The sequence below is a fragment of the Prosopis cineraria genome, unplaced genomic scaffold (assembly GCF_029017545.1).
Source record: "Prosopis cineraria cultivar Desert tree isolate PC_DT_omini unplaced genomic scaffold, ASM2901754v1 PC4, whole genome shotgun sequence".
Classification (NCBI taxonomy): Eukaryota; Viridiplantae; Streptophyta; class Magnoliopsida; order Fabales; family Fabaceae; genus Prosopis; species Prosopis cineraria.
Genome location: NW_026555335.1, coordinates 12811249 through 12834689, shown reverse-complemented (window position 1 = coordinate 12834689; position 23441 = coordinate 12811249). Strand labels below are relative to the sequence as shown.

Below are 23441 nucleotides of genomic sequence, written 5' to 3'. Positions count from 1 at the left end.
TCACTTTTTTGGTATAGTGCTTTCTATATACACAGATATATACAAATTATCCCTCCGCACGTTTTTTACTATACAAAAATTGTTATAAAAACTATAAAATTTATGAAACATTTATCGTATTTTTCTCAAATTGTCCCTCATGAAATTGGGATCAATTTTCACTAGACAAAATGATTCTTGCACGTGCTAAAAATCAATTACGAAAGTATTTCAGTTTAAATTTTTTAAATTTCAAACATCATTATTATATTTTATCAAATTTTTAAATTATATGAATTGGTTAAAACTTACTTATATTTAAATAAACATAAAGAATAATTAATAGAAGTTGATTTTAACGGAAGAAATTATTTTTTCATTACATGGCAAATTAAGATTTGATTCTCACTAAAAAATATGTTTATATTTAATATTTGATTATGTCTTGAATGTGATTACATCTAATAATAATAATAATAATAATAACAACATACTTAAAGATAATAGATAAAAAAAAAAAAAAGAGATAGGGAAGTGACACAAACGATGAGGAAGTGAGAATAAAGGAAAAGTTGGGGAGGGGCACAACAAAAAGTGCGGAGGTTGAGTGTGGAAAGGGCGACACGGTGGATGATTGGGCCAAATGTCGCCCATGACACATCCTTTTACACCTCTCCCTACACCTACTTGGCCACTCCTACACCTCCACCTACATCCCTCTACCTTCTCTATCCTAGCCTTCATCTCTTCTTTTCCTTCCTTTCTACTCCTTTATTCATAAATATAAAGTGGGCTTGATTTTTTTTTTTGGGACGAAAAAGCAAACATATATTAATATTAAAATACAAATACAAATATTTGAGGGTATGGCTGGAGCATACCCCAATATTGTTGATGAATAATATGCCATAGCGAACCATATGCAAAAGTAACTGAATGTTATTTCTCATACATATCCTCGACTCCCCAGAGTATGATATACAATCATTAAATACAATGCATAGATGAGTTTTCTTGACAGTCTTGGATTTTCTAATTGAACAATAAGCTTTCCATATTTTCAACTTTCGAAGAATATCTTCATTGAAGTTCCTTGGACGAAATTGAGTATGTGGATGTTGAGAATTTATCTATGTATGAGATGGAGCTTGAAACAAGTTACAGTGGACAAAGTAAGAGCAATTCCTTTGTGCCATTAAAAGAACTTCCATTGGCATGACATTCAAATTTTGAAAACACTTTTGATTCTTGCAACTCCATATTGCATTAATGATGAGAAAAGGCAAGGCAGAATTGCATGAAAGTCGATCCTTTTTCCCCTATGAGCAATAAAATCCTTTGTTTAATTCAAACAAGCAAAGAACTATTTGGATCCATAGACGTTCTTAAATTTAAGAGAGATCCAAACCAAATTGCTCTAGCAAAAAGACAAAGCAGGAAAATATGATCCAATGATTCATTTGAGCATTGACAAAAGAAAAAAAATTTCAATGATGTTAATATGATGAATCAAAAGGCAATTTGTTCTTACAAAGATTTTTGAATGATTTTCCAAATTAATAACTTTATTTTAGAAGGAAATTTCATTTTTCAAAAGATTTTTCATGAAAAATCAGGATTAAAAGGAGTATTTTGATTGGAATGAATTAACTAGTCATAACCCTCCTTAATAAAATATCTACCATTAGAGTTAACAATTCAAACTAAAAAATCCTCTTCATTAGAAAAGGTATGTTTTGGTTTGGGAGTAGGGGAGGGGAGAGGAGAGATTTTGCTCCCCTCCCCTTGCTTGATTAATAAAAATGGAGGGAAAGGGAGGGATTTTTTTTTTTTTAATTTTCCTCCCCTCCCCTCTCCTTCAAACCATACCCTCCAAAATGAGGGGATGAGGAGGGAAGGGGTATAACTTTGTTGTATCGAACTAACATACCCTTTCTATAATATAATAATTTAAAAATGTTCCTCTTTCTTTGCTATCATGTGCTCTTATGTTCAAGTTGCGTTCCTCCTCCTAACTTACATCATCATTTTTGTTCTCCCTTTTATTTTATTTTTTTATTCTTCTATTTTTTTGGGTCATATTTTGTTACTATTCTATTTTATGTTAATAAATTTACTGCTTCTTCATACCTTTGGTTTATAAATTTTGAGTAAATTATTATTGAATATATTATTGGCAATATATATATATATATATGAGAACTATGAATAATTATATACGTATAACTATATATTAAAAATATGCATTACTATATTTTATTAGGAAAAATTAATTTTACTTATACAAGGGTAAATTTTTTTATATATATTTATTTTCCCTCCCCTTCCATCTTGAATCAAATAAAGTATCATCTTTTTCCTTCATTAAAACCCCTTTCCTGCCTTTTCTGTAGCATTCTAGATTTTTTATATAATGTACTAAAGGCAATATTTGCATTTTGGCTAATTAAGACAAGACTCTCGGGTCCTAACGACCTCACATATATTCATCGTATTTAAAATTTCACTCTCAAAATATTCAAATTTTTTTAGATATGAAATGATTATTCTTTTTTTTTAAATAATCTCATTATAACTTCAAAATTTTTTGCAAAAATCAAAGGAATACTTATCAATTTGCTTTTAATAATTAAAAGAAAACATTTGAAAATTCCTTTTTTTTAAACGTTCAATTGAAGTCCCAAATAAAAAGGCGTATAATAGCATTTTGGATTGAACAACTTCCCACAACCATTTATAAAACGAGTTTCATATTGCCAACTTCTTTTTGTGACAAATTTACAAAAGTTTTGTGGAGGAAAGAAAAATAATTCATTTATAATTTTTTTGTATACTTATAAAGCTTGGGCTGAAAAAAATGTGAGAGGGAAATAAAATATTATTTATTTATATAATTTATATAGTTACTTATAAAGCTATGCATGTTCTTCGAATTCTTGACCATGCTCACTACCCCGCTCACTACCCCATTGAATCACCTTCATTATCCCATTCAGTCTTATCACTATGTTCTTCCCAACGTAATCAATAAAGTCTTATGTTCTCATGCCCTACTAGTTAAGGCAATTTTCATTATTGGTTACTTCCCTATGTAATAACTAATGCTCTTTCTTCATGGCCACCAAAATCTCTAATATCATGTCACTCTAATGGGAAAATATCTAAAATCCAAAATCTAAACAGCATAAAGGGAAGTAGTTTGTGAATAATATATTGCCAGTATTCTAATGCATGATGCAACCACACCACAGAGCTGAGAACAACTTGTGGGACTTGTGGGTTAATAAAGTGCCATTATTAATATTTATTAGCATGCATAATTTTGTGACATTATTTTATAATTTGGGACAAAAAGAGTTTATGAGAAGTTGTAATTTTAGAAAACGTTATTTAATGCTATACTTTTTTTTAATGTAAAGTGACTAATATATAGTGCTATCAAATTGATCTAGAAAGTGACTAATATATAGGATTAGAAGGAGTACTTTGCTTTATTCATTTTCTCCTTCTATTATAAAATATAAATATCTTATGTAATACTTGGATAACTAGAGAAAATAGGAAGGAAAGAAAATGAGATGAGAGAAAATGGAGAGAAGAGAAAACTGAAGGGATGTAATTTTCTCTCTTTATAAATTTTAATTTTATTAGTTTTTTAAATTTACTTTTATTATTGATGAACTATTCATTTTCCTCCCACTATAAAATCTTCATTTTCCTTCCAAATTTTCCTCAACCCTCACTTCAAATTTTACATGTTTAATGCATACAAAATTAAATTAAAAATATAAGTTTTTTTTGTGAAAATATATAAGTTATTTTTTACATTATATTTTCTTGTTACGTTTTTTCATATTATGGTGCACATTTAATTTTGTTAAGTCCTAATTAAAAGCAGAGGAAAAAGAGGGAGAATCCAATTAAATAAAGAATTAAAAGATAATACATATAATTAGGCTTGATATTTTGATGAACTTCTAACTGATACTTGATATCTCCAATAATTTCCTTCTCAAGTTTCAGTCCATGAGAATCCAATTGAATCAAAACCCAGAAAGTGATGCATAGAAATTAATACAATACCACATCTTAACTCAAATTTAAGATAATAAGTTTATTAGATATCCTCAGTTTATATGTCGTCTCTTTTTCAACACAGTTCAATATATTATAAGTTTTTTTTTGTTTCATCTCATGCCAAGTAATTAAGCCCACTTCATCACATTACATCTCAACAAAGGCGAGATGATGATTATTTTAATAAAATTCCATCAAACAAGGATTTTTCTTGCATTCCACAAGGATGACTTCTAGATAGTTACATTTGATTTTAAAACAGAAGCATATTAGCGAAGGAGGGATGGTGATTTAACTAGTAAAGAAAGATCTAGAGAAAACTAAAAAAAAAAAAAAAGGACACTTGTGGATTCAGTGAGAAAATTGTTATTGACTAAATTATAACAAATATTTTGAAATTAAAAAAATGAATATTTATAAGTACTATAGATATCTTTTACTAATTATCATGTAACTATAAGTAACCTTGTGTAACTTCATGAGTTTTGTTTTTTAGGTTAGCTGTGTAGTTTTGCTTGGGCTATGCTGGTTGCTAATAAAATGATTACTGTCAAGCAATTTGCTAGGACTTTAAGAGTAGTTACTACTTGTTAAATAATATTTTGTGAAGAAAAAATAGACAGAATACGTGCTCGATCATAAACATGATTTATAGAATGCCACAAAATAATACTAATTTTTGTACAATTTATAAAATAAAACTGCAAGGCATGAATTTAAAACGTGGCCTAAAAATTTACAGTGTCATCAGGACACTTTAGTCCCTTTTTTTTTTTTGAAGGGGGGGTTTACTCCTAGGTATCCTTCTAGGAAATTCTATTTAAGGTACAGGTGGCTACATTTTTAAGTGAAAATTTGAATTTGATTTGTTACGTGGCGAGGGATTATCCCTTTCAACTCTATCTAATCCCACCGGTTGTTCTTTTAATTTTAGAAGTTTATAAACATGTCTGTTTAATTATTGGGTAAGCCCCAAGACGAGTCTACATCCCCTAAACATGGCCCAACCCAATAGTGTAAACGAAAGCCCAATTACAGCTGATCACATAAAGCATTCATGCTTCATTTACCACAAAAAAAAAAAAGGTCATAAATGCTTCCAAAGGAATATTAACATATCTAGTGCTTTAAATTCCGTTAAAAAAATATTCACATTTAGCATTTAACAATATCTTAAATAAAATTACCTCTAATAGAAAGATACTTGTAGTAAAAAAAAAAAAAAAACCTAGTGTTTAGGATCTTATACACTATATTAGATAAATGTTATAACAATTAGTAAAGATTTAACCCATAATTTATAAGGTTGTGGAAATTAAATCTTAATGATGAGATAACGACTATGTCAATGGGCAATTTATAAATATTTCTATGAGCATTTTTTAAGTCACATGTCTTGCCCTTGATGAATTTCTAAAATACAATTCACTTAAATTCTTATATACAAAAAAAAAATCCTATACTATAAATCACTCAAAACATTGTGTACTATAATATTTAAAATCTCATAAAGCAGAAAATAAAGTTATAACAAACTCTTGCCTTTGAAATTGTCAATTAAAACTAACCTGATCCTAAAAGGCCGGCCCTTAAAGAGCTAAAGCCTAAATAGGCTGGCTTTATAAAGCCCGATTTCACTTTAGAATTCTATTTTGACAAGCCCAGCTTTGGTCCTCAAAGCTGAAGAGCTGGTCCTCAGGGTCTCAGCCATATATATATATATATATATTTAATTTAAAATTTTAAAAAATATATTTGAAATCCTAAAAAAATTATTACAAATAACATTAAGTCTAGCATACTAAATTTAAAACAATACACACAATAATAAATTTAAGTCTAATAAAAAGTAGCAATATTACAAAATCGACACAATAATAATTAAACTTTATTTGCATCATCAGCTAAATCTTGATAATTTTCATTATCATCAACATCAATATAATTTAATCTTTTTCCTTGTAGAACATTATCAATTATTACACATAACATTTAGTTTTAAAGTTTTTATTTTTTATATTAAATTTAAAAAAATTATATAAAACGGCTTAAAATGACTGATCCTTTTATTTTGGGTTTAAAAGGGCTCTTTTAAGCTTGATTTAACATGTTATAGTTCAAAAAAAGGCTCGACTCTAAATTTCTTTAAACTTAAAAGGGCCGGTTCAATGAACTCAACTTTAATTGACAGTTCTATTTGCCCTTATATATTATATTCTAGATTGAACATAAGACATGCATGCCTGGCATGAATTGGAGAAGATATATTGAAACGTTTGGCCATCATTTTAACTCTTTAACTCTTTTCTTTGTGAAAACAGGCTTAAAATACATATAAAAGTAGGAATAGGTTATATCAATCTAAAATAGGAGGAATGACAGTTCAATAATGAGTTGATCTCATAATTTTTAATTAAAAAATAAATTATAAATATTAATTTAAATAATTATAAATATAATAATATTTCTTATAAATAAAATATTTAAGTTTCATGAGTCAGTACTCCATATATTTGTAATTAATATTTTTCATATTTACAATTATTTAAATCAATATTTGAAACTCATCTTTTCATATATATGTGTGTATATATATATATATATTCAGATTTAACTATTATCATGTTGAACTTTTAAAACTCAATTGTATTTCCTTATAAAAATATAGGAAATTGCATTACTGAAAAGTCATGATATATGGTTTGTTATGTAAGTAATTTTTATCAAAATTAAAGTTGTTTTTGTGTGTGTCACACAAAATCTAATAAATAAGTGACACTATTGATTACTTATAAATAGTATGAATTGTTAAAATTGTTGTTGTATATTGACGGATGCAGATTACTTCATTAGATATGAAAAGAACCAAGATTCCTGCTAACCCCACACCATAAAGTACTTGAATTATAAATCCAGATATTCTCTCAATGACCATCACTTTAAGTGGCAGCCTCAATTGTTAATGATCAAATTGGTACAAGTACATGGATCTTAGAATGTTTGTTGGTGGTCCTGTTAGTTACGAAACACTATTTAGAAACACTCTTAAGCATCTAACTCACAAAGTCTTTGCTTGTCACATGAACCCCAATCAGCAAGCCTTTTTAACAAATCTTTTTTTGAAAGAAAAATCTTAAAATAGATTCAACTATATAAAAAAAAGTACATAAATGATTAATTGTATAATCAATTATCAACCAATATAAAATATTAAATTTATATCTTAGTGGCATTTTGAAAGCTGGTGCAATATATGAAAAAAAAAATGTACTAGTCCATAGTCAATTTTAAATAGCCCGTAATTCAGACAATCTAAACTTAATTTGAGCTGAGCTTAAAATATTTATATATATATATATATATATAAATTTATATAAATAAGCTTGACTCAAACACTTCAAGTTTTTTAGTTTATTCATGTTAACTCAAATACCTAAATTGTTAAGGTGAGATCAAGCATTGAAAGTGTAAAAATGAAAGCATATGAAGTTAATCTCTTGTAATTATTTTGCTTTTATGTTTTCAAAAAATATTCAAAACAAACAGTAATTAAAACATTAAAACTTCATTTAAAAGTGCAAAATATATGAACTAGGAATTTGGGAGAAGGTTTGTGTGAGTGCTAAATGAAAGCTAGAGGTAAATGTTAATTTCATTTTATTAATAATAATAAAAAATAATTGAGGTATTTGGGATAAGTCAATTAGGGTTTGGGCAAATCGAAATAAATTTTTTTCTTCTAAACTTTCTAATTTAATCTCAAGATTTTTTGACTTTATTTCAACCGACTCGAAGTACCAACTCAAATTTTAAATTAGAGATTATTAATTATGACACAAAAAAAATAGAGACTTGTGTAATTTTGGTCTAAAGTTTTTAACACGTTTTACAGATTATCAATTTCAATCATCTCAAAAAATGTTTTATATATATATATATTGGGTGGAAGGGCGTCCTAATTAAAATTGACAGGTCGTTAGCATGATGATCTCTTTGGAAAATGTACTATACGCCATGTATAAAACTAGCAACTTTACATGGTTCTTTTCAGACCACGAAAAGCTCTAATCTTCATCGTTCTTATTTAACTAGAACATATATATATATATACACGGTTGTTGCTCAGTGGTTTGATTATTCTAATGATCTAATAGAGTGTAATTATACCTGTCTGGTGCCTTCTTTCTCAGTGTTCATCATAACAATCATGCGCGTCTACTTCCTTTACATCAACAATATTGGCCCTTCACCATGCTTCCTCATTATGCCTCTTCCTTCCCTTTTATTTCTACCTTCCTTTTTCTCGGATCCCAATCTTCTCTACTTCAAAATACCTAACCTCCATCAAGTTCAACATAATATGTTAATTTCTCTAAGATTGTTTTCAGAAAACTTATCTACTTTACTTGATAATTGCTACATATATAAGATTTAGAATTTGAATCTCCAACCACTTACTTGTTAGAATATCAAGTGTGAGTTGACTTAACTTGAATATTGTTGGCTGCAATGGTAGTGTAGACGTGAACGTCGAACGACAAGCTGCTTAAGTTGTGTTCGAAGATACTGTCTTAAGAACTATTCCGGCACATCGGGATAACGGACCGACAGTTTCCCAAAATTAACAAGCACTTCCTGTGGAGTAAGGAAACAGAATAGCAGAAACAAAAACGAACTCAGATGAACAACACAGAAAGGAGGAGAGAATTGCTCCGAAAACTCAAGAGGCTGGCGAGTTGCTCTGTCTGCACCATGGCTATATATAGCCCGAAGATGGAGACATGAACGTTGGCTCTTAGTCACTGGATTAAAGTTATGCAAACGTAAAACACATTTAACCTCTTGTTTGGAAATGTTGGGGAGACAAAAACATTTACAAAATTAATTTGGTTAATAATTAAAAATGTTCATGGTTTGATAAGCCAAAAATAATTATTTATTTTGCAAAAATAATTTGATAAAAGGAATTCATTGCCTCTTGAACTTGCGCGCAAGGAAGAGAATCAGTAATTTTAACTGCGATTGCCCTGAATTGACCTGTTTCATGTGCTCAAGCTCATTTTTCCTCCAAGCCCATTTTACTAACCCACTTTTATTTCTTAATATTTATACACTAGGAGAGTCCTTCATTTAGTCAATGTGGGACTTTTGACACACACACACTTTGACACACAAAATAGATATGAGAAAAAAGCCCCAGATTGAAGTTGGGTTATAAAAGAGGCATATAAATGAAATAAACTCATAAACCCAACGCTTTAACATTTTGAATTAAGATGTTATGTCATATTTATTTATATGTATCTTTTTGGAATCATTGGATGGCTTAGCTATGTTTTCTTCCATTCCGAAATGCTCCCCGGACTTAACAAGTGGTATCAAAGCTTAGGTTCGGTAAGAAACCTGATATGAAGACAATTGAAAAAGTCTTGGAAGCCTATAAGTGTTATTGGGCTAAGCTGTTGTAGCACACCCATGTCTTCAAAGCTCACTTATATGTGTTAGCCAGCTGTGTTCTCCTTCCTTTCGAAATGCTTCTCGGGGCAAACATTACTTAAGTGATGAAAACCGTTGCTTTTTATGTCAATCTGAGGCAAAATACTAATATTATACTTGTAATACCACGTTGCTACTAGCATTTTGTGCTGAAACTAACTCCAATGATTTTCTTTTGGCTCTTAAAAGAAAATGTGAGCTTGCAAGTGGTAAATCTCTCAGGAAGAAATTAAATGAAAGGGAGAAAAAATGAACAGTATAAATTTGTTGATGTGGTGGCCCTACAAAACTCTGGCATGTAGGCATATCACGTATCATAAAAAATGAAAAAATTGCTTCTGGTTTAGCCCAAGTTCACTGCTTTCATTTAAAGATGCCTGAAACAAAGAGTCCCTTCTGAATGTTCTCTTGTGACCACCATGTGTTTTTTTTTTCCTCCACTGTATATGAATCTTGACGCCTTGTTTTCTTCCATCAGAATCGATCTGCAATATAATTCAACTCTTTCAATCCCATTTAGGCCCCTTTAATTGCAACCTACTAACACCACACACACACACACACACACACACACACACACAAAACAAAAAAGTAGGCCCTCATGTACCATACGAAGTCTAATAACAAACAAGTCATATTATATATATAACTTATCAACAGTACTGTAATATCTTGGATGAAAATTCAAATGAAGATGGTATGCTAATATCTAAACGTACCTTTCCAACTGTAATGTCTCATCCCTGCAATTCCTGTCCCCTAGAGACTTCAGGGTATGTTCCCTTGTAGGTGTAGGACGCTTAACATAGCCACTTGTATACTGGATTCATATGTATAATGTACACTGTCATTTTCATTTAGCTGATTCAAAAAATTCAAGAAGTGGGGCCGATTATGATCAAGGGCAATGATGAAAAAGATGCCTTTTTTTTTTTTTTTTTTTTGCTGCAGCACTCTTTGCTGATTCAATAATTTACAGCTCCATAAAAATCTTTTGATTATTGTGGTTGGTATGTTGCATTATTAAGAATCTTGTATTTCTTTTATCCTTTTTGGGGATTTGCAGATTAGAATAATATTGATAAGCTTGCGTTGTGATTAAGAAGCATGTCTTTATAAATTTGCATGCGTTGTTGCTTACACACGCATTTCTGAAACTGTACGCAGCTCAGTTCTCATCAGCAAGATCTTATTATCATGGCCTCCAACTTCAATCTAGCTCCCTCAGATGCACACCCAGAGACAATGGATCTTCTGTCACGTGCATGGTGCAACTTCGCTGTACAGGCTCTGCAACCAGAGCCTCAAGATGGATTATCACTAGTTCTTGCTGATAACCCAATGAAACAATTGGAGGGCAGTCCAATAGCTAGTCCTACAGTGAGTCAAACTGTTTGAAATTAGTTTAACATTCATATCTACATACATACACTTGTATATTCAATCAAATATTGTGAATATTTCTAAAACAGATGGAAAAGAGTGCTAGAATGGACAATGCAGATATCGGGTCTGTCCCTTCATGGAAGTCTAATGATGTGAAGGTAACTCTGGATTTTGCTCATGAAATAACTTCAAGATCATATTGAAAAAAAATGCTCATGTTTTCTTTTCTTTTTTGAATTTTCAGTCATGGATATGGATGCAGCAAGCGATGCATCCTGAGTTAAATTACAGCAGCTACTTCCGAAAGAAATGGGTTTGTCATCTGCACATTAAACGTTTGAACTTTCATTTTAGAGTCATGGTTCTGTCTATGAAGCACTGACATAACTAATGACATGGAACAAACTGCGCTAAAGCCATGTTTTACAAGTATTACAATAGGAGTTGAAGAAAGGATTAGGAATGAGTATGAGAATTTATTTTCTGAATATTTCTTTCTCTTAGAACACTCTGCAATAATTTATTTCTTACAGAAAACTTAGACTAGTCTAAAGAGTGGCTGACGTGTTAAGGATACTTCAGAAACGCATGATAAGGTTGTATGTTCAATTTGCATTGATTGGTTTTGTTTTGTTTTCTGCACACAGATGCCGTGGAAGCAGATAATGCCACTGAAAAACGTGTCAATCAAGAAATGGTTTAGAGAATTGAAGCTGAGGAGAAGGGAGGAACAAAGGGTGCAAACGGCAGAAGTGCATGCAGCAATATCAGTGGCTGGGGTGGCAGCTGCTCTAGCAGTCATTGCTGCAGAAAACTTGAAGGGCGACTGGCCTTCTAACGCCGAGAAGGAAGCAGCCGTAGCTTCTGCAGCCGCCTTGGTTGCAGCTCAGTGTGCAAAAGTTGCAGAAGCCATGGGGGCAAAGAAGGACCAACTTAACAGTGCAATTAGTTCAGCCATGATTGGTACAAGTGCAAGTGACATATTGACCCTAACAGCCGCAGCTGCAACATGTAATTTTCTCATCTTTATGCTGTTTCTCAAATAATCTTATAATTTTCTGTTGCACTTCTACTAGGATACTCAATAAGTAAGGTTCAACTAAAATATTCAAAACCGAATCGGTCATTAGACCTGTCAAGGCACTAGTTTAAAAATTAATGATAAATAGTGTAGTCAATTTGGTCGTAAATAAAATATTTTATTAAACTGGTCTAGATACTAGTTTAAAGGTTTACCGGTTCAATTAAGTGGGCAGACCTGGATTTCCATACTATAGGTTCAACTATCAATTTAGCAATCCCTTGCAACCTTGTCTTGAATTTAGTTGGTACAACTTGTGCGCATCCTCATGGTTTTCTTTCTAAATCAAGAAACTTTGGATGCTTTCAACAAACTTGGTGTTAGTGGTTCCATCATCCTGTCTTGGTAAGGCCTATAAAGAGTGAGATCAAAATAGGAAACTAGTGGGATTATATAGATCAAAGAATGAAGAACCTTAATACCCAATAATTCATGTATCTGATACTGTTTGTCTACTATGAACAAAATTAAAGTACATTCACAATGGTGCAGCATTGAAAGGAGCAGCCACACTGAAAGCAAGATCAGGATGCAAGAACAGGCTAAATGGGGGTGTGCCAGTTTTGCCCATTGAAGACAACAATGACTTGGACTTTGACTTTGCAAAAGGCAGATCCATTCTCGCAGAGGGAGCTGAGTTGCACGTGGAAACGCCTGAAGGTACACCAATGACCAAAAAAACAAAAAACTTGATATTGCCGCCTCTTCTTCTGACTCATTAATAATTCAAATTCATGTGTAATCAGGGGAGTGCATGGTTAGATCAGTATCTGTCGTCTTGAAAAGTGATGCTAAGGTCAGAATTATCACCTTCTTTATATGGTCACCAACTTTGCACTATTTTTCCTGTGTTTTGAGGCTCAAAATCCTGACTCTCTCGTTAAATCTCATCTCAATCAATTGCAAATAATTACAATTAAAAAAGATCATCAAAATACTAATGTAACAGGTCCTTTAGGGCCAAGTTGACGTAAGCCGCACGTTGGTTTAATTTAACTGTGGTGTGCATGATTGATGTACAGGTGGTTCTTATAATGAGGAAGCACAATCTGTTAAAAAGCAAGAAGGAAAGTACGGCCTTTTTCTTCGTCATCTTGTTCTTCTTCTGTGATTTTAATGTTGAGATGTTTTCACTAATGAATGGTGAATATGGATGGATTCAGGTATAGTGATGAACATGCATGCAGAGCTGTATAAAGATAGAGAAGGTGAGGAAGCTGAGACATGTTATCTGATAGTTTTGACGACAAGCAGAGGAACGTTCAAGCTTGATATGGCCGATGATGGTCATCGCTACAAGACCTGGGCCACCACCATCAATCATTTCCTCAATCTCTCTTCTTCTTTCTCCAGATATGAACTCCAATTTTACAGAACTTGATATCATATCCTTCTCAATCTCCATATTTTCTCTGTATCCTTCACAATCTTTGTACTTTTATTCATGTATACACTTTTATGTAATTATCTAATATTGCTTATTCTGATCCATGATGGATATGTCATGCATGCCCATTGTTCATTTAAGTGGAGGGAAGAGGAAGTTATTAATTTGTGAAATTGCTTTACTTTCACATCTACTAAAACTTGATAGATTAAAAAAATGAAAGATCAATTTATTTTACTCTTTTTGCTCTTTCTTATAAGAGGCGAATGACTAATTTTTAAAGATGAAGAAAACTTATATATTTAATAATATATACTTAAGATACTTATATCCAATTAAATGTAACATGTAAATCTTGTATCCACATATCATGATTTGATTGGATATAAATATATTAAGTATATAAAATTTAGTACATAGGTCTTGCTCTTTAAAGATTGAGAAATATAGTTAAAATTAATTGGATTCAATAAATATCTTCCAAATTTTTTTTTGGAAAATACCCTCTTTTAATAATTGGTTGATGGCTTTTAATAATTGATCTCATTAATAAATACTCATTTATAATCCCAGTGAAAGAAATAAATTTTAATAAATATTCTAGAGAAGTTGTTATTTCTTATAAATAAGATCAAGAGAAACTTTCAAAAATTTTCTATAAAAACAATTGATAGAGTATAAAAGTTGGAATTGATTGAGTTAATTATAACAAATAAACTTATTTATATTTGATCTGTTTATATACTCTATTTAGGATTAATTTCATATATTTGTTTTGATAAATTAAATATATTTTTAGCAATGATATTTCTAGCTAAAACTATACTCCTTTTGTTAAAAATGTAAGGTATCTTTTGAGAAGTTGAATATTTAAAAATATAAGGCATTTTTAGTCTTCCAAGGTGTAATCATTACTTTTTTTTTTCTAAAAGTGCCCTTGTTGATAAATGAATTTATATTTATTATAGGGTATTTAATAAGGATAAATATGAAAAGATAGGGTTAGTTTGAAAGTAAGTAACTACTTTATTAGTGAGTAAGATTCAATTAAAAATGCTTTACATTTTTTAATAGAGAGAGTAAGTAATGAGGGCACCTCAAACAAAAATCTATTTTGCTTTAGGTTCTCCATTTTTAAGATTTACAGTAAACTTTCTAAGGTGTTATCTAGCCTCTCAGTTTAGAGTAAATCTAAGGTTGGAAACCTTAATCACATAATTAATTTGCTTGAGAATGAGATTCAAAAACTCACCGCTACCATCGATTTTGCTTACCCTCCAAATGAGCACCTCCTTCAATAGTTACAAGAAGCCAAGCATGTTTTAAAATTCTCTTATGACTGTCTGCACAGTTATTGGGAGCAAAGAGCAAAGGTTAAATGGAAGGTGGAAGGAGAAAGAAATACAAAAATTTTCCATCTTACTGTTAACAGTCGAAAAGCAAAGAATTTCATCAAATGTCTTGAGCTTGAAAACGGAGTTTGGATTGATGATCAAATAGAGCGTCTTTCTATTACATAAGAGCATTTCGATAAAATTTACTCCTGTTCCGGTGTCTACAATATTTAGCAACTTTCAACTGATCTTAACTCTTTCTACATACCACAAGTCAATGATGCATATCTAATGCCTCTTATGGCTCCCATCTCAAAGAAGAGGTTAAAGTTGTTGTTTTTAGCTTGCCAAAGGATAGCTTACCTGGACCGAATGGATTTCATGCCAATTTCTTTCAAAAAATTTGGAATATTGTTGAAGAAGATGCTTTTAATATGGTCTCTTATTTTTAGGCCTTTGATCATATTCTTAAAGCACAAAGTCACGCTTTTATTACCCTCACTTCTAAGAGTAATTCTATTAAGACTTTTAGAGACATCAGACCAATTGGCCCTTGCAATGTTTTCTACAAAATCCTCTTAAAGGTCTTGAGCAACAAGCTTGAAGTTATACTTCCAAGGTTAATATCCCACTTCCAAAGTGTTTACTTGTCTAATAGACTCATCTCAGACAATAGTTTAGTAGTGGCAAACTTGATTCATCAAATTCATTTGACGAAAGGGAAAAGAAAGAGATTGGGTGCTTTAAAATTAGATTTCTTAAAAGCTTTTGATAGATTGTCGTAGATCTTTATTGAGGTTGTTCTTCACAGAATGAGTTTTTCACCTAAATGGATCAATTGATTTTTCAACGAATTTCTACGGTGGAATATCAAATCATCTTTAATGGCTGGCTCTCTCACCCAATATACCCCTCTAATGGCATTAGATAAGGTGACACTTTATTTCCTTATCTTTATATTATTGCTGCCATTGTTTTATCTTGCCTCCTCATTCACAAGGAATAATAAGGTGAGTTCAAAAGAATCAACATTTTTCAAAACTCATATTTTGTTTCTCACCTATTGTAGGCTAATGATTCAATATTTTCTTTAAACTCACGAGGACAAGGTTGAAACCACTAAAGAGGTCATTTGTAATTTCTATAATTGTCAGGGCTTTTTGTAAATGTGTAGAAATCTTCTTTGCTTCTTAGCCTTAACTACTCAACTGAACTTCAACAAGAATTTACTGATCAATCAGGTATTCAACTCTCTAACTCCACTAGTAAAAAATGACTTTTTACAGCGGTTAAAGAGGCGATGTTGTTCTAGGGGATATAGAAAGTCTTTCTTTTTACATCGGTTATAAACTCGATATAAAAATTAAAATTTTTACATCGATTATAAAGCTGATGTTGAAAATTATATATAAGAAAATAAAAAAAAATTACTTTAACTTCCAACAATCCAACTGTGTTAAAAGTCCACTTTTAACACCGGTTGGTTCCAACAGTCCAACTGTGTTAAAAGTCCACTTTTAACACCGGTTAGAAGCCAAACCGGTGTTAAAAGTGATGTAAAAAATATTATATTCTACAACGGTTATAGTAATAACCGATGTAAAAAGTATTTAATTTTTTTATACTATATTTATTTTATCAATTTTACCCATTCCTGTGCATAAAAATTTTCAAATCAAACAACTGAATTCATTTACAATTGTTTATCAAGTATTTATCAACTATACAAAACTATTTAACTATTAAAAAAACTAACAATTGTCAAAATTATCAAAATTGCCATTCCTATACATAAAAATTGCCAAATCAGACAGCTCAATTCATTTATATTGTTTATCAAGTATTTATCAACTATACAAAATTATTTAATTATTAGAAAAACTAACAATTATCTAAATTGTGTCAACTATCAAAATTAAAACATGTTTAAAAGTAACAAAAAACCTCACAAGTTCTCCACAAAATAAGTGAAACGGAAAGAGCAGAATGAAACAGAAAGAGCAAGAAACGAGCTAAAACGGAAGGCACACATAATGAGCATCATAAACTCTTTGTAACCGCCCCTTAACTTCTGTAACTCCCCTTTAAATTTGTATGGTTCAGTTTCATGTATTCTAGGACTATAAATAGGACCTTGAGACTTGTGAAAGAGGCAGACTTCAGAGAATAAGAATTGCTTGTTGTTCATTCGGTTTCTATGCCATTTTGGTATCAGAGCTGGTCCAGAGAGCGACAGAGTGAGTTACAGTTGAGAAAGTACGCCGGAAAGAAGAGAGATTCAGAGGAGGAGTCCCTGACGTCTTCGCGTTTTACAAACCAGGCATTTTCTCAGAAAACTAACATCACCATCGTGCTTAGGAGGTCCGAAAACGTGGAACAAGAGGTCCACGCGGAAGACCACGCGCCTTGCCGCGGGTCCACGCGCCGTCACGCGCCATCCGAAGGTTGAAGACGCTGACGTCAGTTGCCACGTCATCGTTCTGACCGGTTAACGATAGGTCAGCCCAATAGTTTTTTGCCACGTGTCACAGTCGCCACGTCACTGTGCCCAGTCAGCCAAACTTTCAGAAATTACATTTTGGCCCCAAATCTTTTAGTAATTCCAAATTTAACCCTATTTTTATGAAATTTCATATTGACCCCCAAATTTTTCAGAAATTCCATTTTAACCCCTAAACTTTCCTAAAATTACACTTTTGCCCCTTGATTTTACCTGAATTCCAGTTTAACCCCTATATTTTTCATAAATTTCAATTTGACCCATCATTCTTCTAGAATCGCTATTTTACCCCCTAGACAGTCCAAAATCCCCATTTTGCCCCTAGCCTTTTGAAAAAAAATTACTTTACCCCTATATCCTTCAACGTTTCCAATCGCACCCCAATCTTTATCCCTAGCCTTGACACTTATCCAAAATGCCTCCAAGACGTAGACATGTGCACAAGGTTGAGATGGAAGAGTTGAGACGTAGGATACGAGAATTGGAAGCCACTGTGGAATTGCAGCAAACTCTGTTAAACAACAATAGAGAAAACTTAGAGAGAGATTCGGGAAGCAGTAGTTCGTCATCTACTGAAAACCGCCGTCGCCCACGACAATAACAATTCTGCCCTAATGACATCAAGGTTGACATTCTTGAATTCGAGGGAAGGCTCCAACCAGACGAGTTTGTAGATTGGCTGCAAACTGTTGAACGAGTATTTGAATACAAGGAGATTCCAGATGCGCAGAAAGTCAAAATTATCGCCCTCAAACTCAAGAAACGTGCTTCTATTTGGTGGGAAAACCTCAGACGAAAGCGAGAACGTGAGGGAAAGCGCAAGATTGAAACCTGGGAGAAAATGAAACGCCAGCTCACCAGGAAATTTTTACCAGATCATTACCACCAGGATAATTTTATCCAGTTGCAAAATCTTCGACAGAGATCTTTATCTGTAGAAGAATATATTAGAGAGTTTGAACAACTCATGATGAAGTGTGATATTCAGGAGAAGGAGGAGCAAACAATAGCCCGGTACCTTGCAGGCTTAAATACAGATATCATTCGTCCAGTCCAGCTTTAACAATATTGGACCTTGGATGATGTCATTCGTCTGGCCGTGCGTGTTGAGAAGCAGATGCCCAAGAGATCCACTTTCCAACCTTCATCCTCTAGGAGTTATCCAGAAGGCCGTAAAGCAGAATTTCAGCAGATTAACTCCTCAAGCAAGCCACAACCTACTGCTATGCGCAAACCACCATCCAATGCTGCCAAGGAATCTAGTTCTAAAGCAATCAAATGCTTTAAATGCCAAGGATTTGGCCACATTACTGCGGACTGTCCTACACGAAGGGTTGTCACCATTCGAGAAGGATCAGGGTATGAAGCACTTGAAGAAGATGAGGAGGACGATGAGTTCTACGACACTGATCCCGTATATGACGAGGAGGTCACACTTGCTGATCAAGGAGAAGTATTGGTGCTTAGACGAAGTCTGCATATTACAGTAGTCAAAGAAAAACCTTGGTTACGACGCAACATTTTTCACACTCGTTGCACGGCCCAAGGAAAAGTTTGTAATGTCATCATTGACAGTGGAAGCTGTGAAAATGTAGTATCTAACTACATGGTGGAGAAATTGAAGTTGCTAACACAAGATCATCCACAACCTTACAAGCTTCACTGGCTCAACAAAGGGAATGAGGTAAAAGTTTCTAAACAATGCCTTGTGACCTTTTCTATTGGGAATCGATATTGTGATAAAGTTTTATGTGATGTTGTTCCCATGGATGCATGCCACCTTCTCTTGGGGAGGCCATGGCAATATGACCGACATGCTATGCATAACGGGCGAGCGAACACTTATTCTTTTACGAAAGATGGTGTCAAGTTTACACTAGCGCCTCTACCACCCAATAAGATTAGCCAATCTTTAAGGGAATCTAGTGTTTCTAAGCCGTTAGTGTCTTTGTTGACTAAGGAGGAATTCAAGGTGTCAAAATCAGAAGCCCAAATGATGAGCATTATTCTGGTGCTTGAGGTGAACGATGAGACGGCCAATCCACCTGGAGTCATTCCGTTATTGTCAGAATTTTCAGATGTAATATCCGATGAGATACCACCAGGGTTGCCTCCAATGCGAGACATACAGCATGCCATTGACTTCATTCCAGGAGCAGTCATTCCTAATAAGCCTGCTTATAGGATGAGTCCCCAGGAACATGCCGAAGTCCAATGGCAAGTTGAAGAGTTGTTGAAAAAAGGATTAGTTCGAGAAAGTATCAGCCCTTGTGCTGTACCTGTTCTTCTAGTACCTAAGAAGGATGGAAGTTGGAGAATGTGCATTGACTGTCGAGCCGTCAACAAGATCACTATTAAGTATCGGTTTCCGATACCTCGGCTTGATGATATGCTGGACCAATTACATGGTGCCACTACTTTCTCTAAAATTGACCTTCGTAGTGGGTACCATCAAATCAGAATTCGGCCAGGAGATGAGTGGAAGACCGCTTTCAAGACTAGAGATGGCTTGTACGAGTGGAATGTGATGCCTTTTGGATTAACAAATACCCCTAGCACATTTATGCGCCTGATGAATCAGGTATTGAGACCCTTCATTGGTAAATTTGTTGTTGTGTACTTTGACGATATTCTTATTTACAGTAAGAATCAAGAGGAGCATTTAGATCACTTGTAAAAAGTTTTGCAAGCCTTGCGTGAGCAGAAGCTGTATGCAAATCTCAAGAAGTGCACCTTCCTCACCAGCGAAGTTGTGTTCTTGGGTTACATCATTACCGCGGAAGGTGTTCGCGTTGATCCAAGCAAAGTTGCAGCCATTGACAGCTGGCCAATTCTAAAATCTATCCAGGAGGTTCGAAGCTTCCACGGATTAGCTTCTTTCTACAGGAGGTTCATCCGTAATTTTAGCTCAATTGCCGCACCACTTACAAACTGCACCAAAGGAGAGAAGTTTCAGTGGACAGAGCAAGCTCAAAAAAGCTTTGAGGAGCTTAAGAAGAAGTTGACCGAAGCTCCAGTCCTAGCTCTTCCTAATTTTGACCAAGTATTTGAAGTTAGCTGTGATGCTTCTAACATTGGCATTGGTGCTGTCTTAAGCCAGGAGGGCCATCCCATTGCCTTTTTTAGTGAGAAGCTCAATGATGCCAAGCTCAGATATTCTACCTATGACAAGGAATTTTATGCCATTGTCCGAGCTCTTCAATATTGGAGTCATTATCTCCTAAATAAAGAGTTCATACTTTTTTCAGATCATGAGGCTCTCAAGTATTTGAATTCCCAGCAGAAGATCAGCTGCAGACATGCTCGTTGGAGTGAACTCTTACAATCTTATCCATTCCTTATCAAACATAAGGCTGGAACTCTGAACTTTGTAGCTGATGCCCTTAGTCGTCGCCATGTGCTACTTACAACATTACAAACCAAGGTTGTTGGATTTGACCTTATCAAAGAGTTGTATCAGGATGATCTTGATTTCCAAAGAGTGTGGGAAGCAACCGTAAATCAACCTTTCCACCAGTTTTACAGGCATGATGGTTTTTTATTTTGAGGTAAAACCCTCTGTATTCCACAGGGTTCCTTAAGAGAAGCCATAATTTGGGAAGTACATGACGGTGGATTAGCTGGACATTTTGGAAGGGATAAAATAGTTGATCTGGTGAAGGAGAACTTTTACTGGCCTCGTCTTGAACGGGATGTCAACAGGCATATACAAAGATGCAGAATTTGTCACTTGGCTAAATCCAAGGGTCAGAATACCGGATTATACATGCCTCTGCCAATTCCAGAAGCACCGTGGGAAGATGTAACCATGGATTTTGTTCTAGGTTTACCACGGACTCAAAGGCAAAAAGATTCTATCATGGTAGTTGTGGATCGTTTCTCAAAAATGGCCCATTTTATCCCATGTCAGAAGACAAATGATGCTGTTCAAGTAGCAGACTTGTACTTTAAGGAGATTGTGCGTCTTCATGGCGTTCCTAAAACTATCACTTCTGACCGTGATGTGAAGTTTCTTAGCCACTTTTGGCAGACGTTATGGAAGAAGATGGGAACTAAGCTCCAATTTAGCAGCGCTAGTCATCCCCAGACAGATGGTCAAACTGAAGCTATAAATAGAATTCTTGGTAATCTTCTTCACAGTTTTGTGGGGAAGAATTTGAAGCAGTAGGATCTTATTCTTGCTCAAGTTGAGTTTGCTTATAATAACTCTGTCAATCAAGCAACTGGAAAGTGTCCATTTGAAGTTGTTTATGGCACTCGTCCCCTTAGTCCACTAGACTTGAGCCCTTCAATTGATAAGCAGCAATACAGCTTTAATGCTGATCAAAGGGCTAAGGAAATTAAGAAGTTGCATGAGCAAGTCCGCGAGCGAATCCAAAAGCAGAATTTGAGATACAAAGTTCAACGTGACAAGCATCGAAGACAACAGACTTTTAAGGTAGGAGATTTGGTTTGGATACATCTACGAAAGGAACGATTTCCTAAACAGCCAAACACCAAGTTGTCTCCAAGAGCTGATGGTCCGTTCAAGATAGTGCAAAGGATCAACAACAATGCTTACAAGGTGGAATTACCTGGTTCTTATGGTGTATCTGTAACCTTCAATGTCGCTGATTTATCTCCATACGTTGATGAAGATGATGAATTTGACTCGAGGGCGAGTTCTTCCCAACCCGAGGAGGATGAAACGAAAATAGCAGAATGAAACAGAAAGAGCAAGAAACGAGCTAAAATGGAAGGCACACATAATGAGCATCATAAACTCTTTGTAACCGCCCCTTAACTTCTGTAACTCCCCTTTAAATTTGTATGGTTCAGTTTCACGTATTCTAGGACTATAAATAGGACCTTGAGACTTGTGAAAGAGGCAGACTTCAGAGAATAAGAATTGCTTGTTGTTCATTCGATTTCTGTGCCAATAAGTTGCCTAATGTATGTGGATGTCTTCAATTTCAACTTTAGGAAATGCATCCGAATTGTTGAATATCTAAAATTTAATTCATAAAATAGGCGTATTAATCAATCTCAAATAACATAATAAAATAAAACTTTTAAAAATATATTTACCTTTTTTGTAAATTCAGTCATACCTAATGTGATAATATTGAGCATGTGTCTCATGACATATAGATCGCTCAAGTTCATCCTCACCGGTTGTCTATGACTCTGTATAAGAACAAATCATAAAAATTAGTAAGAAATCTTAATAATTGAATATATTAATAAAGTATAGCATCACCTTTAGCTCAATCTATGTGGGATCCTTGAGCTCATGTCCATACTTTTGTAAGACTATATTTTGATATGTTCTCATTGCCCTATGATTAAGATCACCAACTTAGTAAATATATTCAAAAAAAATTAAATTAAATAGCTTAGTAAAATTATTCTTATAAGTCTATCATCTTCTTCATTTTTTTCCCAAGTTTGTAATGGAGGGAGCATAAAAAGACGACAATGTTGCTCTTCATTAAAAGAACAAATAATTGCCAATGGTCCCTGCTAAATATGATACAAGTTAAAGTAAATTCATATTGAAAAAAACTATTAATTATAAATTGATCCTTACAAGTGCACATATGGAGCTATAAAAATGTCCTTTTTGACTTCACATATTCTCTGTTGGAGGTACGCGACCCTTAACTCTGGAGTATTTCCTTTCTCTGTCATGTGATGAGGGCAAAGGAATCCAAACTTATCACCTTTGCCCGATATAATGTACAAATAATGAAGGCACCTGCAAAAATACAATTATATTAGTTTACTAAACTTGATGATTAAGTTTATTTGCAACATAATGCAATTATATTAAAGAAAAACATGCTTACATCATAAATAGTTCAATGTGTGGTATAGTAAGCTGATTATTTGACAGAAGTCAAACCAAATCTTTCCGTTCAATTATCACTATCATGTCTTTCTTACCCACAACCTCCAGATCCATTTTTAAACTCTTGAATTTCAATAATAAATCATACGCCATTAAGATCATTCACTGATGCGGAGTCAATGAGGGTTGTGGAAGTTTCAGGAGATTCGACGAGGAAAGCTTCTACATAATAAAAAGGCAAGAAATAGTTAATAAAAAACATATATTAGGAAGTTGCTACATAATAAAAATTATGAAATTTCGTACCACAGCTTGAACCAGATTCACAAGTCTCTTAGGCCATAGGATAAAATTGCCAACAGCTTTAACCA

General features: G+C 33.5%; 1 protein-coding gene across 1 annotated transcript; it reads left to right on the top strand.

The window, feature by feature from the left end:
* The first annotated feature begins 10669 nt into the window (after positions 1-10669).
* LOC129310157 (VAN3-binding protein) lies at positions 10670-13570 on the top strand. The gene is made up of 8 exons (XM_054952023.1): positions 10670-10932; positions 11025-11096; positions 11183-11251; positions 11586-11949; positions 12512-12679; positions 12766-12815; positions 13042-13090; positions 13183-13570. The coding sequence occupies exons 1-8, from the start codon at positions 10750-10752 to the stop codon at positions 13398-13400; spliced, it is 1173 nt and encodes a 390-aa protein (XP_054807998.1). The 5' UTR covers positions 10670-10749; the 3' UTR covers positions 13401-13570.
* Positions 13571-23441: the final 9871 nt, after the last annotated feature.